We start from the raw sequence: 14439 nt of genomic DNA, 5'->3' as shown, positions 1-14439 counted from the left end.
TCACTATACTCTGCGTAGTTAGAATAATATATCTGTGTCTCGCCACAGGCCTATCAAATAAATAGATGAAAAATATATTCTATATCAACTCTTCTATAAAAATAGTTTACATTTTATTGTACCCGAAACACTTAAAAAATGGCAAATTATGGGGGCCAAATTTAACTCTTATCATATATAGTTCTTTCTAATTTATTGGTTTTTGTTCTTAATGTGAGATGAGGTAAAAACCTCATTCCCTATGTTCCATATGGGCATCACAGAATGTTGTACATGTATTGGACATGTAATTGTGCAGAAATAATCTGGAACACATATAAAGTTCACACCATACATGCTAAGGCTAAGTATAGTCAGTATGCAAAATATCTGTTTAGTAATCATTACTGTCACACTTGGTTTGAAATTTAGTTACTAGTTAGCAGTTATAAGCCAGTACCAGATCAGTTAATTTGTCAAAGTAACCACTAAAATAAATCAATATGTGCTATGCAGCAAGTACCTTAAACAGTTTTTTGCCTAGATTCTTGGACCCATGCCAGATTTCGAAGGAATGTTTGATATCAGGATAGTTTTTTCTGAAAAAAAAACCAATTATTTTTTTCACTGAAAAATTAACTCATTAAAATTTAAAGTATCAGAATAATATAGCAGTATCTTATTACATATAAGTTAAAATCATTATACATGTGCTTACTCATCAAAGATTAAAGTACATATGCATCGGTGACAACCTCTACAATATGTATCCCGCTCTGTAAGAGGAACTGTAAACCTTTCTGGAAGCAAGCTTTTTCTAATGTACAATTTTTTTCCCCTGTAATCCTCTTGTCCATGGTTAATATGCACAATATTTCCTTGCTTTCATTTTCCATAAAGGTGTATGTACAATATTGCGCACAGTGGCCCGGACTATCCATACGACCATCCCCTGGGAATTTAAATTTTACAGTCTTTTTATTGGAGATGAGTTTTTAAAAGTTAAAAAAGTTCATTGATGACAAATACTAGCAATTAAAAAATGTGTACCCAAATTGTATTAGGTTTACTAAACAATTAATAGGCTAAATTCATAAATCATTTTTTTATGAACAACTTACTCAAATGGATCCAAAAAACTGTCATATAATTTTTTACATGCATGTCCACTCTTACTCTTCATAGTCTTGTTTGACATCTCAGTGTTGTCACTGGAAATTAAAAAAAAATTAACTGTAGTCATCTCTTAAAATGAGAGCAGTCTAAAATAGTCATAATGCTGTCATATGTAATTCTTGCTTTATCAGTTTATTATCAATAAACTAATAAATGCAACTTTTATCATGATAATGACGAACTTAAAAACTAAAACGCATGGAGAGAGAGAGAGAGAGAGAGAGAGAGAGAGAGAGAGAGAGAGAGAGAGAGAGAGAGAGAGAGAGGTTAATTAAGTTACCATTCGGATGTTATATCCGACTCGGATTCAACTTCAAGGTGATTACACACCATTGATGGTCCAGGTGTTGAAATAATAGAGGGCAGAAATGACTCAGATTTATTTTCATATCTAAAACAGATATAAAAGGGTGCATTTATTTTTATGTTGCGTTACCCCTTCCGTACCCCATCTTTAAATTTACAGACGATAACGAAGAGATTGAATGACAGATTCGTGTATTTAGAGAGCAATTTAATTAAGCTTAAATTTATATTCGTTTAATATTAGTCTAAAGATCTTCCAAAATCACTATATTTAGATATGCAAAGCACTGTGACTTACCTATCCATCAGAATCTTGGCCAGTTCGATATTGGATTTTATCGTCAATTTTGTCCGGAGGTCCGTCCATCTGTCAAATTGGTCACCAATGTAGATTTTGTTTTTGCTTAATTTAGCGTTCGCCTCTTTTTTGTGCCGCTTTCGTACAGAGATCGTAAACTTATCCGACTTTCTGCCTCGCTTTTCCGACATATTTGTCTCCACTGAGCAAGCGCAATTTTAATCTCCGATTTGTTCACCCCAGGTCACTTGCAAATCTCCACGCTCATTACAAAATTTTATCTTGCAAGACAAAAATTCTTAACCGATGTACACGGGCCTTAAAAAACTTTTAAAACAGTTTAACAAGTTAATGACAATTTTTATATGGTATATTTTGTGGAATTAAACAATTCTAGCGCTTATTCAGTAATTCTAAAAATTCACATAAATGACAGCGTATATGGCTTTAAAAATCTTCTTCTCATAGAGTAATCAGCCAGGAAAGCTGAAACTTGTGTGGAAGCATCCTCAGGTAGTGCAGATTCAAAGCTGTGAAGATCATGACCCCCGGGGGTAGGGTGAGGCCACAATGGAGGGTTGAAGTTTTACATAGAAATATATAGAGTAAATCTTTAAAAATCTTCTTCTCAAAAACTAATCAGCCAGGAAAGCTGAAACTTGTGTGGAAGCATCCTCAGGTAGTGCAGATTCAAAGCTGTGAAGATCATGTCCCCCGGGGGTAGGGTGGGGCCACAAAGGGGGGTTCAAATTTTTACATAGGAATATATAGAGTAAATCTTTAAAAATAATAGCCAGATGATTCCTTATAATTGTTAAGACTTTGGCTCCAGGAACTGCAATACTCAACCTGTAATATGACTATAAAATCACCCTGTTAGAAAAGGGACTAATGATGATAAACATAAGAATATCAAAGGTGTAAATGGATTTTATTTATACAGGATCTACATGTACTATTGTACATTGTCCAGATAGTTTGTATTATGACTCCATTAAGCTGATTTTATCATACCTATTGTTCCTCGGGTGAGCGATGTGGCCCATTGGTCTCTTGTTTTACTTTACAATTTACTAGTTTACTGTTTGTTTTAAAAAAAAAACTTTTAAAAACTGTTATAGATGACTTTATAAAGAAAAAAAAACCTTACACAACTCTTTATAGTACGTTATTTCACAATGAGTATTTATTTAATATGAACATTCAAGGAACGATAATTCCATGAACTGTACACCCCATACCTAAACTCTTTCCAAACGCTTTCATGATACATATATCTCCTATATGATAAACAGTTATATTTATTCTCTTTTTTATACAAGTGACTAATTTCTTCCATTAAAAATCAAGAGCTGAATGAAATAAATGTTTTAGAGTAACATACAGCCCATTATGTGGATTAATACTATCATGACTGTTTGGTCCCACATTTAAGTCAAAATCTCTTCCCGGGGGGGGGGGGGTCTCGATATCTACAATTTTTGTTAAATTGCTTCCTGGTCTACATAATTGTGAATTCAGTTTTTCATGCAGATGTTTGGTAAATTTCCAAAAATAGAACACATGTCAATTCACTATTAACAAGTGATAAGAACAACGTACATTTTTGGCCAAAATCGGCCCCATTTTAGAAAAACACCAAAATGCAAAAATATGTATTTCAGAAAGTGGAATTTATAAAAATGGCTAGTATGGGTTTTTATCTTTCGTAGCAGCTGTAATATATTCAACTGAAAATTCAATATCTAACCGATGACGTCCTTGCGATTAAAATATCTATATTTTTAACAAACTTTTACATCTACAATTTAATTAAATCACCTTTAGTTGGTATTTGTTTCAAAATATATAATTAAGATCTTAATTTTATAGCATTAATCAACTTTTATAAAGAAAGGTGAAAGTCAATATTAACGTTGTTGCTATATGAGGATATTTTTGTGAGAATTAATGTATTTAAACTGATTCTTTCGTTGAGTTAGAAAGAAATTCCTTAATATTACATGTTGACCATTTCTTAACGAGCGTCTACTCTTTAGCTGATCAAAACTACTCAAATTTCTGGTGTCATGGCGTCACGAAATGTATGTTGTGTTCCACAAGGAAATACTTTGGTACAGGTACATGCATTGCTAAAGAAAAATGAATTTTAAACTACATATGAAGCCCTTATTTTTTGTAAATTTACTGACACATACACACACACACACACACACACACACACATATATATATATATATATATATATATATATATATATATATATATATATATATATATATATATATATATATATATAGTTTTAAGTCGGGCTTTTCTTAACGCAAAGTCCTGGCTAGGAGGTTATAAACGCTAGCTCGGGCTCCAGCTCCAACTCTAGCTCGAAATCAAAATCGTACTCCTAGGAGTACGCGATCAAATTTTGAGGTTATAAAAGATTTCGAGTACGTACTCCCGGGAGTTTGTACTCCAATTTTCGAGCTCGTACTCTAACTTTTTTTTATGTGCACAAGCGGCTTTTTTGGAACTCTTCTGCAATGGCGGCGCCCTGCTGTTTATATTGACGACATGTCTTGAATCAATATAACGGTGAGTTATTACAATACTTTTGATAAAACTTTTTATAATATCCTTTTCCACGAAATATTTATTCATTAAGAGGTACTTTTTGACAACAAAACGCACCGGGAAATTGTGCCATCGGCTGCTCAGTGTCCTGCAGACGATAGGATTAGTTGTACTCATCGCAATATGGCAGAAAAAGACATCGAGAAACTTTGCTTAAAGGAAAGGGTAGACCTTAGCGATAAAAAAACAAGAACAAAGTGGTCTGCAGATGAGGAAACGTGTCTTATATCTGCCGTGTTGGACAGGGAGGATGTGCTATTTGGGGAGTTCAAGGGTCCTGGGGGGAAGTCTGGCGTGGCTAAGAGGAGGCAGGGTTGGGAGGAGGTCGCAGATGCTATAAATGCGTAAGAAAGTTCAAAAAAAAAAAAGGTCACTGATTTTATTTTAGAAGCATATGCCTATATTAGTAACTAGTTGATCATATTAATGAAGATTGCATTGGAGGTAATTATAAAGCAGGTGAAAATATTAAAATAATGTGTTGCAAACATTATTAGGCCTAAATAAAATAAGCAAAATATGCAAATTAATTTTACTACATTATATTTAATTTTAATCAATGTTATTATGTTTACCGTGTTATGTTACAATGATCTAGTGAATCTAGTACTAATGTATATTTGATGTTATTTGTTGAAATTTTGATTCCCTAAAAAAAAATAAATAAAGAATTACTAAACAATACCTCTTTCACTCAATAAGTTATAAAAGTTTTGATTAAATCATAAGTTCGATCAAAAAATTAACATTTTCCTGACAGAAAACAGAAATTAATTAACCAATTAGAATACATGTACACATGTAGCTAGAACCCATTTTGCTATGGATTTAATTCGAGTAAATTGATATATTTTGGGTAAGGTTAAGAAAATAAGAAAATGTGACAAATGAGGACAAGTTTCTTACACAGACTCAGAATGAGATCTACATCTATTGATTATGAATCATTAAGGTCATGACTTGAAAAAAATAAGCTTAAATTAACACATATTAACTCTTGTAGACAATTTACCAGCAGCAAGAGGTCCCCAGAAGAGTGCAGAAAAAAGTACAACAATGCTAAACAAAGGAGTATGTTTATTAAAATACCATATATATGTACATGTATTTAGTACATGTATAGACTCAATTAAAGGCATGAATATCATATTTATTTTAATTAACATGTGTAATTACTACGGCTGGCTGTAAAATATTTCGAAGATTTAAACAAAACATTTAAACGTCATCCCATAATTTACCTTAAAATATTTCATTTCATTTTAACAGCCAAAGAGAAAATCGATTACCTGAAGAGAGAAGTCAGGAAGACAGGTGGGGGACAAGTGGAATTTGAATTAACAGAAGCAGAAGAAGTGCTTCTTGAGCGACAAGAAGGAAGGCCAAGTCTTTTTGGTCTAGAAGAAGGGTTTGACAGTGATGGTGAGAAAGCAAAATCTAATATTTAAATTTATAAGAATTCACAGAAAATATTAAACAGTCATACACCGATATTATTTAATTCTGGTTGTAACGTGATTTCTGATTGACTAAAAAATTATTTTATATCGTATAAAGAATGTTGTCTACGTCATAGTAAGACTAACGTCAAAAATGTATCAATACGCCTGACGTATTGTTTGAATTTTGTACAATTTTACGTCATTTTAAAGGTCAAATGACCGTTGTTATCTACAATGAAGAGTAGGAAAATTAAATTATAAGCAATGAATTCAATATTTATTAGTTTTATACGATATAAAATGGTTTGAAACAGTTTATGCTTTTTGAAGCGGTTTATATAGTGTAAACTGTCCCAATTCATTGCTTATGATTTAATTTTTCTACTCTTCATTGTAGATAAAAACGGTCATTTGACCTTTAATACCATTCAATAACTGTTTTGTTATACCCTCCAATACAGCTAGATGCAAGTATAATTTTAAGTACATGTGTACCGGTAGCATTCAGTCATTCATCACAGGTTATTGAATTCCATTCCACCAGAATGGATGCATGAAAACATTTTGATCATTTGCTGGTATATAGTGACGTTACATATTTATGTTTGGTGGGCAGACCAGCCAAAATAGAAATTGTGAGTCTGTCAGGAGGATGGTCAATGATCTACCTAAAAGTGTTTGATGATTTGTTTTGCGATAAATTATTACCGGTACTAAGTAAAGGAAAATTCATATGATTTACCATTATTTAAATTTGGATATTTTCAAATTCTTTATTACAAGCTCTTAAATTATACTACAGGATATAAATGCAGTTTGATAATGGCCACTGCCATCAAGTTCTCTTAAAATACTACATACTAGAGAAATATCTATAAGGGTATTGTGATGTAAATTATCTGCTGAATGACCAATGATTAACATGAATTAACATGGATAACCTTGTTTTAATTTTAGATGTAAGATTCACTTGTACTAACAGAGAGACAGAGACAAATAGAAGTCAAGTTGATACAGTTGGTGAGTATTGTTACAATGAATTTATAAATTTTTCCTATGTTATATTTGTATAACATATAAATTTGGGCAGTTCATGCTTTAAACCGCAAATTTATTCACTATCATTTGCAGTTAATAAGACGTCTGATTTTAAAAATGATGTTAATCTGTACAAAAATCAAGCTTGATGTCAAGCAGATTAATGCATTATGCAAGCACATCTTTTGACGTGAAGTTGGCAAGTTATGAAAATATAATTAAAGATGAATTTGTGTATAGCCAATCAAATAACAAGGTAAAACCAAAATTATATTACATATATTGCTCTTTAAAAAAATTAACAAATTTTATATATTTTTAATCAACTCTAGATAATTTAAAATACCGTACCTCACTACATTAATATGCTTTTTAAGACCCTACCTCATTAGATGGTGATTTAATTGTTTTGTTGATTTTTTTGTATCAATCGAATGGTTTGAATATCATTGCAACTCAGTGGTAATAAAGTATCAATCTGTGAACTGCAGATCACAAGTTTGAATCGGCCCAGGGCTAGTTCATATTTATTCAGTTGAATTTTTAAAAATAATAATTTTCATCCTAATATAAATTGCATATATTTTCACCTATTTGAATTTTATATATTTCTTATGCATCATTTGTTAACAAAACAATCAAAACAATTTACATGTAAGTCTGGTTGTAACACGTTTTCTGACTAAGTTAAAAGTTAAATCCTTCTCTGTGCCATGAAGGCTAGCGCTTATCTCCAGCGAATGAGAGTCATTGACTCCCCTGGATGGAACACCAGTCTGTTGCAAGTTAACTTGAATTTCATTCCTTAAGTCAATTGATTTTCTGCTGATTTGAGAAACTATTTCAAGGTGTAATGGGCCACCTTAACATGATTAAAATACATTTAATACACAACTCTACCCCTTCAATCTTTAAAAAAGTCTGCAATAAAGTGTATTAATTTTATTTTTTAATTTTTCAATAACTTAATTATTTCATCAGTTTGAACAAGAAAGTTGAGTGCAACACCCTTCGACTTGTTCCTCAGGTGTAGTCAATTCTTTCTTTTATTTCAGCACCAGCTCCATCATCTGTGTCACAGAGGACAGTCAATTCAAAAGAAAAGGAAAGCAGAGGTAAGATTGACTTGTATTCTATGTCTGGGTCAGAATCTTTCAACCTGTTAATTTAATATAAACATATTTTATTGAGAATTCAAATGGATTGGGTAACAGGCAAAGCCCATGTAATCCCTCCCCAAATTGCAGTCAAGTAGTGATGTTATAAAATAAGCTATATACTCAAGTAGTATAGTATATGTATTAATAGTTTACAGAGTGATATATTATTGATATTTTTTGTATGCATTAGACAACAGGATTATTGAACTCTAAAATAATAATATTTTCTTAGTGCCTGGAGCAATTATTAAGGATAATACAGTATTATACATAATGTCGATAAAAAAATGTTCCTTATAGCCTTGAAAGATCAAATTGATTTGAAACAAATCCTTCATTAATGCGTTTTATCAGAGCAGAAAATACAAATACATTTGAATCAGGCTTGGGGTAATGCTAAATGTAATGGTAATGCATTGCAATGCATTACATGTTTTCAAAGTAATGCTAGTAATGTGTAATGCCACAAAATTAGCATTACAAGTAATGCTAATGTAATGCATTACTTTCCAAAATCTAGTGTAATGCTGGCATTACATGGCATTACTTTGCATTACTATGCATATTTATGCATGTTCACTTAAAAAAAATGTGATGAATAAATGAATAGTTGAAATTGAATTTGATTAAATTTATTTTTAAAGAAGAAAGAAATAATTCTAATTGAGAAAAAAATGTTTTAATTGTACATGTTTTATTAAAAAAGGTTTTTTAAAATTCATTTTTGAATTGTTTATATTACTAAGATAACAGCACAATTTCATAACATTTTTAAGAGTGTTGTTATTAAGAGTGTTTAATCATTTAAACAATTTACTCCAATTAGTTTGCACTTCAATAAGAAATGTGTCAACAACACACTATGCCCCCAGGATAATCTAAGTATCAAAACAATCTATTGTTATAAGAAGTGCTAAACACCCCAATCCCCTTCCCTTCGCTATGTCACAATAGAATAGGAGACAGACATGCACCGTGAATGCACTGTCCATCCATGATGAAAATCAATATCACTTCCAATATTATAACCCATTTGAAAATAATCTTACTTATTTTCTCTCTCTTTCTGTGTGTGTGTGTGTGTCTCTCTCTCTCTCTCTCTCTCTTGTATATTAATTACACTGTACATTAGTTTGGACTGATAGAAAATACAAGATTTATGTATTTAATCTATTATTGCACTTAATATATCCTAAGATAAAGATCGTCAAACAGTATTTTCCAGTCCAAGCTTTGACTGCTCCTGCAAAACATTTATTTAGCATAGCCCGGAAGACGGATGCATTTAAAAGATGAACCCTTTGAAACTTCGATCCTAAAGTGCAACAGCAATCTTTTGTCTTAAAGTGTCCTCCGTAAAATGAAATACGATTAAAATATATGAAGAAATATAACCGGGAAAAATCATCTGTTTATAAAATTAATTAATAAAATTAAGTGTCCAAAATTATAAAGATTTGTGTAATCTGGGGATATATCTATATTTAGCTTTTAAAAACCGCAACATTATTTCATAAATTGTTTTTTGTTACACATGTTATCCTGTGTCTCTATTTCATATCTGATATTGTATCATGCCAAATGTCTATAAATATCATTTTACTTATGTAATATGTTGTTCATATTGCCACAATATGATTATACATGTATATTGAGCAAATATAGAATTACTCTTGTTTATTCATTGAATTTGAACCTGATACTGAGCATGAAGCTGTAGATATGTTGAAGAGTGTTGTATATTTGAAACTTTTAAAAAAAAGTAATGGTAATGGTAATGCATTACTTTACTCATGTAATGGTAATGTAATGCATTACTTCAAGAAAATCAAGTAATGGTAATGGTAATTTAATGCCCAAATTCATGAAGTAATGGTAATGTAATGCATTACTTTACAATGTAATTCGTCCCAAGCCTGATTTGAATTAATGAAATCATTTAAATTGTCTTTTACATTAGCTATATGTAAAAAAATGTATGTTAAAATTTATTTGTAAATAAAAAAGAATTCAACAATGGAAAAAATGTTTCAATGTATGTTCTTTTATTTATACTTTATATTCAGGTAAAGTAAGTGAGAAGAGGAAGATAGATGAAAGGAAAGAGAACATCACAGAGGACACAAAGAGAATAAGGCTAGAGCAGAGGAAGCTAGAATTAGAAATAACAAAGCTTGAGAAGGAAATTAAACTGATTGATACAAAACAGAAGTTCTATGAGATGAAAATGAGTCAGTCAGAATCTTGATTGAAACAAAAGTTATTTGTTTGCTATATGTTATACATGTTTGGTCCCCTGTTTTGAGAGAGAGAGAGAGAGAGAGAGAGAGAGAGAGAGAGAGAGAGAGAGAGAGAGAGAGAGAGAGAGAGAGAGAGAGAGAGAGAGAGATTTTAAGAAGGTATGTGTGGGACAATATTAATTGTTTTATTTACATATGGACTGTTAAAGTTTAAGAATGTTTATTCATGTATATAAACTAATGTACACTGTTATATGTTTAGTTGTTTATCCAATCCATTTCAGTTCAGTAGTCTAACAATTATGAATTAATTGCACCTTACCTAGCTGAAAAATGTTTGCACAATATGTGCCCTCATGGCATAGCCATCACCTCCAGCAGGACAAGGTTCAACGTTAGCAGCTTCCTGCACAACATTCTGCTGTGTTTCAAGAACTTCTCCCCTTACAATACCATAGTTGTGCAGAGTTACTGCAGCTTTGATATAGACTACTGCCACCTCTGGTTTTGTACGTAGAAAATTCAAACATTGAAATCTCTTTTTAAGGAATCCAAAAGTTTGCTCAATCAGCACTCTTGTTCTGCACAATGCATTATTGTACCGTTTCTCATTTTGATTAACAGGGTTGATGAACGGAGTCATAACAAAAGGACGGCACTGGTACCCGGAATCTCCCAGTAACAGCCCATCATGGTCACCTAAATTAAGAATCATCATTGCAAACTGAAAAATTTGAATGACACTTTCTTAGCTTAGCCCCCCCCCCACTTTTTTTGCAAAGTTAAACCTAACCATTAGGCACATAGCATCATAGAGGGTTCAGCCCCCCCCCCCCCCCCATTTTTCTCGCAGCAAAAATAAGTGTTCATATATTTACCTTGAAAAGATGGGAATATTGAGAAGTTATGTAACCCCCCCCCCCCCCCTCCGGATAAGGAATTCCATGATTTGGAGAAAAAAATTTCCTTCCGACGCCAATGAGCCCTATAGTATGAACACTTCAATGATGTCTAGTTGTTTGCAAGAAGCTTGTATTTTAAAAGACTGTATGACCTCAGAGGCGGATCCAGCTATTTGGAAAAGGGGGGGGGGGGGTTCCAACTGATGAAAATCAATACGTGCAAAATTTATTATTTGTCAATAAATAAGCGGGTCGTGTAATTTTCTTTCAAATTGTATTTTTCGTACGAAACGAAGTAAAACTTATCTATTATAATACTTAAGTTAATAAACTAACAATACATTTGAAAGCGGCTTAAAAAAGTAAAACGAATGCGTGTACTCGTACTTGAACGTCGTTTTACTCGATGGCTTGTCGGTTCAAAACTGTTATAAATGAACTATTATAATTGATTTTTTAAAGAAATGGAGTAGAAAATACATTGGAGATGTTATTGTAAATCTGTGTTTGTAGCAATACTGCTTAAGTTATTGTTTTGTATTTCTTTAATTTTCCACATGTTTACTCAGTGTAGTAAACATCGGATGCTGAAGGGGAGTACAATGTACATTATTTCGATAAAAATTCGACAGGGTTTTTTCATATAAGAACAAAATTACGATATTTTAATATCAAATGACTTTAAATAAGCAATGTTAAAAGCATTTATTTGAGATGACTACAGTATTTATATTATAAATGGGGAAAATTGCCTTGAAATAGGCATTAAAAGTTTTCAAAAAAATTCACATGTCCCAGAGAAAGGGGGGGGGGGGTGGGGTTCCGACCCCCGGAACCCCCCCCCCCCCTCTGGATCCGCCAATGGACCTTCACTTAATATAATACCGGGATATTTCAAAGGTCAAGTTTACAAAGAATATCTTTGATGATACGGTAATACGCATGTAGCTTTAAATCTAACGGTACATAGTCTGACATTTGGACTGATCCTTTACTATGGTTCACTCGATACACATCGTTTTTAGCTCACCTGAGCTGAAAGTTCAAGTGAGCTTTTCTGATCACTTTTTGTCAGCCATATGTCTGTATGTGTGTCCATAAACTTTTCATATTTTCGACTTCTTCTCCGGAACCACTTGATCGATTTCAACCAAATTTGTCACAAAGCATCCTTAGGTGGAGGGGATTTAAGTTTGTGAGAATGAAGGGCCAAGCCTTCTTTCAAAGGGAGATAATTTAGAAATATTAAAAATTTGTTAGTATCTTTAAAAAACCTTCTTCTCAAAAAACCAATGGGCCAGAGAAGCATTTATTTGTGTAGAAGCATCCAGTTGTATAGATTCAACTGAAGTTTGTTCAAATCATGATCCCCGGGGGTAAGGTGGGCCACCACAGGGGGTTGAATTTTTACATAGGAATATAGAAAGAAAAATCTTTAAAAAATTTCTTTTTCTCAAAAATCAGTTGAACAATGTGGTCAATAGGTCTCTTGTTAAATAGGGTCATGTTTGAAAGGTCAAGGTCTCAATAATAAACGAACAACTTCTTTTACCTCGTTCAAATTGATGGCACAATGAAGACATTTTGAAAATCCGGTTGTCATGAGTTGCACCTGGCCAATTGCAACATATGCTTGTAATTTTGAAAGCTGGGTCACATACCATCTGCATGAGAAAAGGGAAGGGGTGATGAAATTAACCTGGTACACGACTTATATATATGTATTTCTTAATTAATATCAAGATTTAAGTCAGTTATTGAATTTGGACAAGAGTCTTAGTTATGTAAAAAATATATTGAATGCCTTGTGCATGAATGCTTTCAAGCTAATTTATTGGTACCTGCACGTTTAATGAATGGTACTGTTTTCTGTTTACGAAATCTGCCTCTTGAGGCCCTGATGGTTTGGTTATTCGAACATGTGTACCATCTACACAACCCAACACTTTTGGAAAACCTGTGAAGCACATTTTTTAGGTAAATGAAATTATAGAACAAATTTTCTGAACTGGTAAAAATTCACTGAACTTTCACTCCTCCCAAACCCCCATACATTTAAAGGGTCGATGTATATAAACAGGGTAAAGTAATAATTTCCTAAACAAGTTATGTTCCAAGTAAAAGTACTGATCAGAGTAAATGTTTTCGTTATAGTTATCTTAGTAAAAACCTGCAATATGTGCAAACTCCAGCATCACTTGGCGCGCCTGATCTCCCCTTGGAAAGCTGATGTAGTTTGGTGCCAAATTTGCAATAAGGGCCGATACCTGCCTTATACATCGCCCTGCTGTTGATCTTGAAATCTTCACATCATCACCAACAAGGATGTGGGTGGCACCTGTACCAAGAAATCTTAATGTCACAAGCAGCTGAAGGAGGGGTGGAATTGGGAGGTTCCTCTTTGTATGAGTAGATAAGTCAGGGAGCTGCCTCAGGAGATCCATAATGGTATCTGGGTGAAACCTATATCTTGCAAATATGTCAGAAGCTGACAAGTCCTCCAGTGGGTTTGACCTATCCCTAAAATTACGCGGAACGCGTTCTCTGTTGGCTATGCGTTGATGTGCAGCCATTTCTATGAAAGCAGACGACACCCTGAGTACACACTTGAAAGTTCGAGTAAGCTCTTTAGCTTACTCGAGATTTAAGCTTTACATACTCCATTTGGAGTATATTTTCCGTACTCGAAAGTTTTATAACCACAATTCGAGTATGTACTCCAGCTCGAAATTTTCGAGACAGCTTTGGAGCCAATTTTGGAGACAGAGCTCGAGCCAGATTTTATAACCTAAAATTATTTGGAGCCATACTCCAAACTTGCTTTTCGAGCTAGAGTTGGAGCTGGAGCCCGAGCTAGCGTTTATAACCTCCTAGCCTGGTTGTATGAATGCAGACCGCCAATGTTACTATTGATAGCACAACTTTAAACTTTAAATGCACATTGTATTTGAAATAAACTAGCTTGTTTTAAGAATGAAAACTAAACAACTGTATGGCGAAGTGGATAATTTATCTTTTGGATCAATTGTGTACGTTAATAAGAAATCAATTTGTGCATACAAATAATTAAGAGAAACACACATTACAAACAAGTGAATATTAATTTCAAGGCATAAAGTACGAAGTTTAAAGGTAAGAAAATGTTGACGACTTTAACAAATCTGTTGTGTATGAGACGTCACTCTTCAAGTACACTGTCATCATCGCTGTCTGACGCGTCAATGACATTTGGAAGATCTGAGGCATCGTCAATGGATTCGCTCCAATTCC

The 14439-nt window shown here is 33.0% G+C and overlaps 2 protein-coding genes across 4 annotated transcripts; one reads left to right on the top strand and one right to left on the bottom strand.

Annotated features, from left to right (window-relative positions):
- Positions 1–4090: 4090 nt before the first annotated feature.
- LOC105337464 (myb-related transcription factor, partner of profilin-like) lies at positions 4091–10520 on the top strand. Of its 3 annotated transcripts, XM_066071604.1 has the most exons (7): positions 4091–4348; positions 4419–4731; positions 5391–5458; positions 5657–5809; positions 6787–6849; positions 7923–7982; positions 10094–10520. In XM_066071604.1, exons 2-7 carry the CDS (start codon positions 4511–4513, stop codon positions 10273–10275), a joined length of 747 nt encoding a protein of 248 aa, XP_065927676.1. In that variant the 5' UTR covers positions 4091–4348; positions 4419–4510; the 3' UTR covers positions 10276–10520. The 3 variants fall into 3 exon arrangements, with proteins under 3 accessions (XP_065927676.1, XP_065927675.1, XP_065927677.1); XM_066071603.1 differs by lacking the exon at positions 4091–4348 and having other exon boundaries at positions 4355–4731; XM_066071605.1 differs by lacking the exons at positions 4091–4348; positions 7923–7982 and having other exon boundaries at positions 4355–4731.
- On the bottom strand, positions 7795–14042 carry LOC136271492 (putative nuclease HARBI1). The gene is made up of 5 exons (XM_066071602.1): positions 13340–14042; positions 13011–13126; positions 12722–12833; positions 10590–10966; positions 7795–8026 (listed from the first exon to the last, which is right to left on the bottom strand). Exons 1-4 carry the CDS (start codon positions 13740–13742, stop codon positions 10590–10592), a joined length of 1008 nt encoding a protein of 335 aa, XP_065927674.1. The 5' UTR covers positions 13743–14042; the 3' UTR covers positions 7795–8026.
- Positions 14043–14439: the final 397 nt, after the last annotated feature.

The sequence above is a fragment of the Magallana gigas genome, chromosome 9 (assembly GCF_963853765.1).
Source record: "Magallana gigas chromosome 9, xbMagGiga1.1, whole genome shotgun sequence".
Taxonomy (NCBI): Eukaryota; Metazoa; Mollusca; class Bivalvia; order Ostreida; family Ostreidae; genus Magallana; species Magallana gigas.
The sequence above is the reverse complement of the archived record's forward strand: the minus strand, read 5'-3'. Positions and strand labels throughout refer to the sequence as shown.

Coding starts and splice junctions, on each gene's coding strand:
- LOC105337464 (XM_066071604.1), top strand. CDS start 4,511: ATGGCAGAAAAAGACATCGAGAAACTTTGCTTAAAGGAAAGGGTAGAC. Junction 5,810..6,786: donor AGAAGGGTTTGACAGTGATG/GTGAGAAAGCAA, acceptor TTTTAATTTTAG/ATGTAAGATTCACTTGTACT. Junction 6,850..7,922: donor AAGTCAAGTTGATACAGTTG/GTGAGTATTGTT, acceptor CTTTTATTTCAG/CACCAGCTCCATCATCTGTG.
- LOC136271492 (XM_066071602.1), bottom strand. CDS start 13,742: ATGGCTGCACATCAACGCATAGCCAACAGAGAACGCGTTCCGCGTAAT. Junction 13,127..13,339: donor GGAGTTTGCACATATTGCAG/GTTTTTACTAAG, acceptor TGTGCTTCACAG/GTTTTCCAAAAGTGTTGGGT. Junction 10,967..12,721: donor GTGCCATCAATTTGAACGAG/GTAAAAGAAGTT, acceptor TTCTTAATTTAG/GTGACCATGATGGGCTGTTA.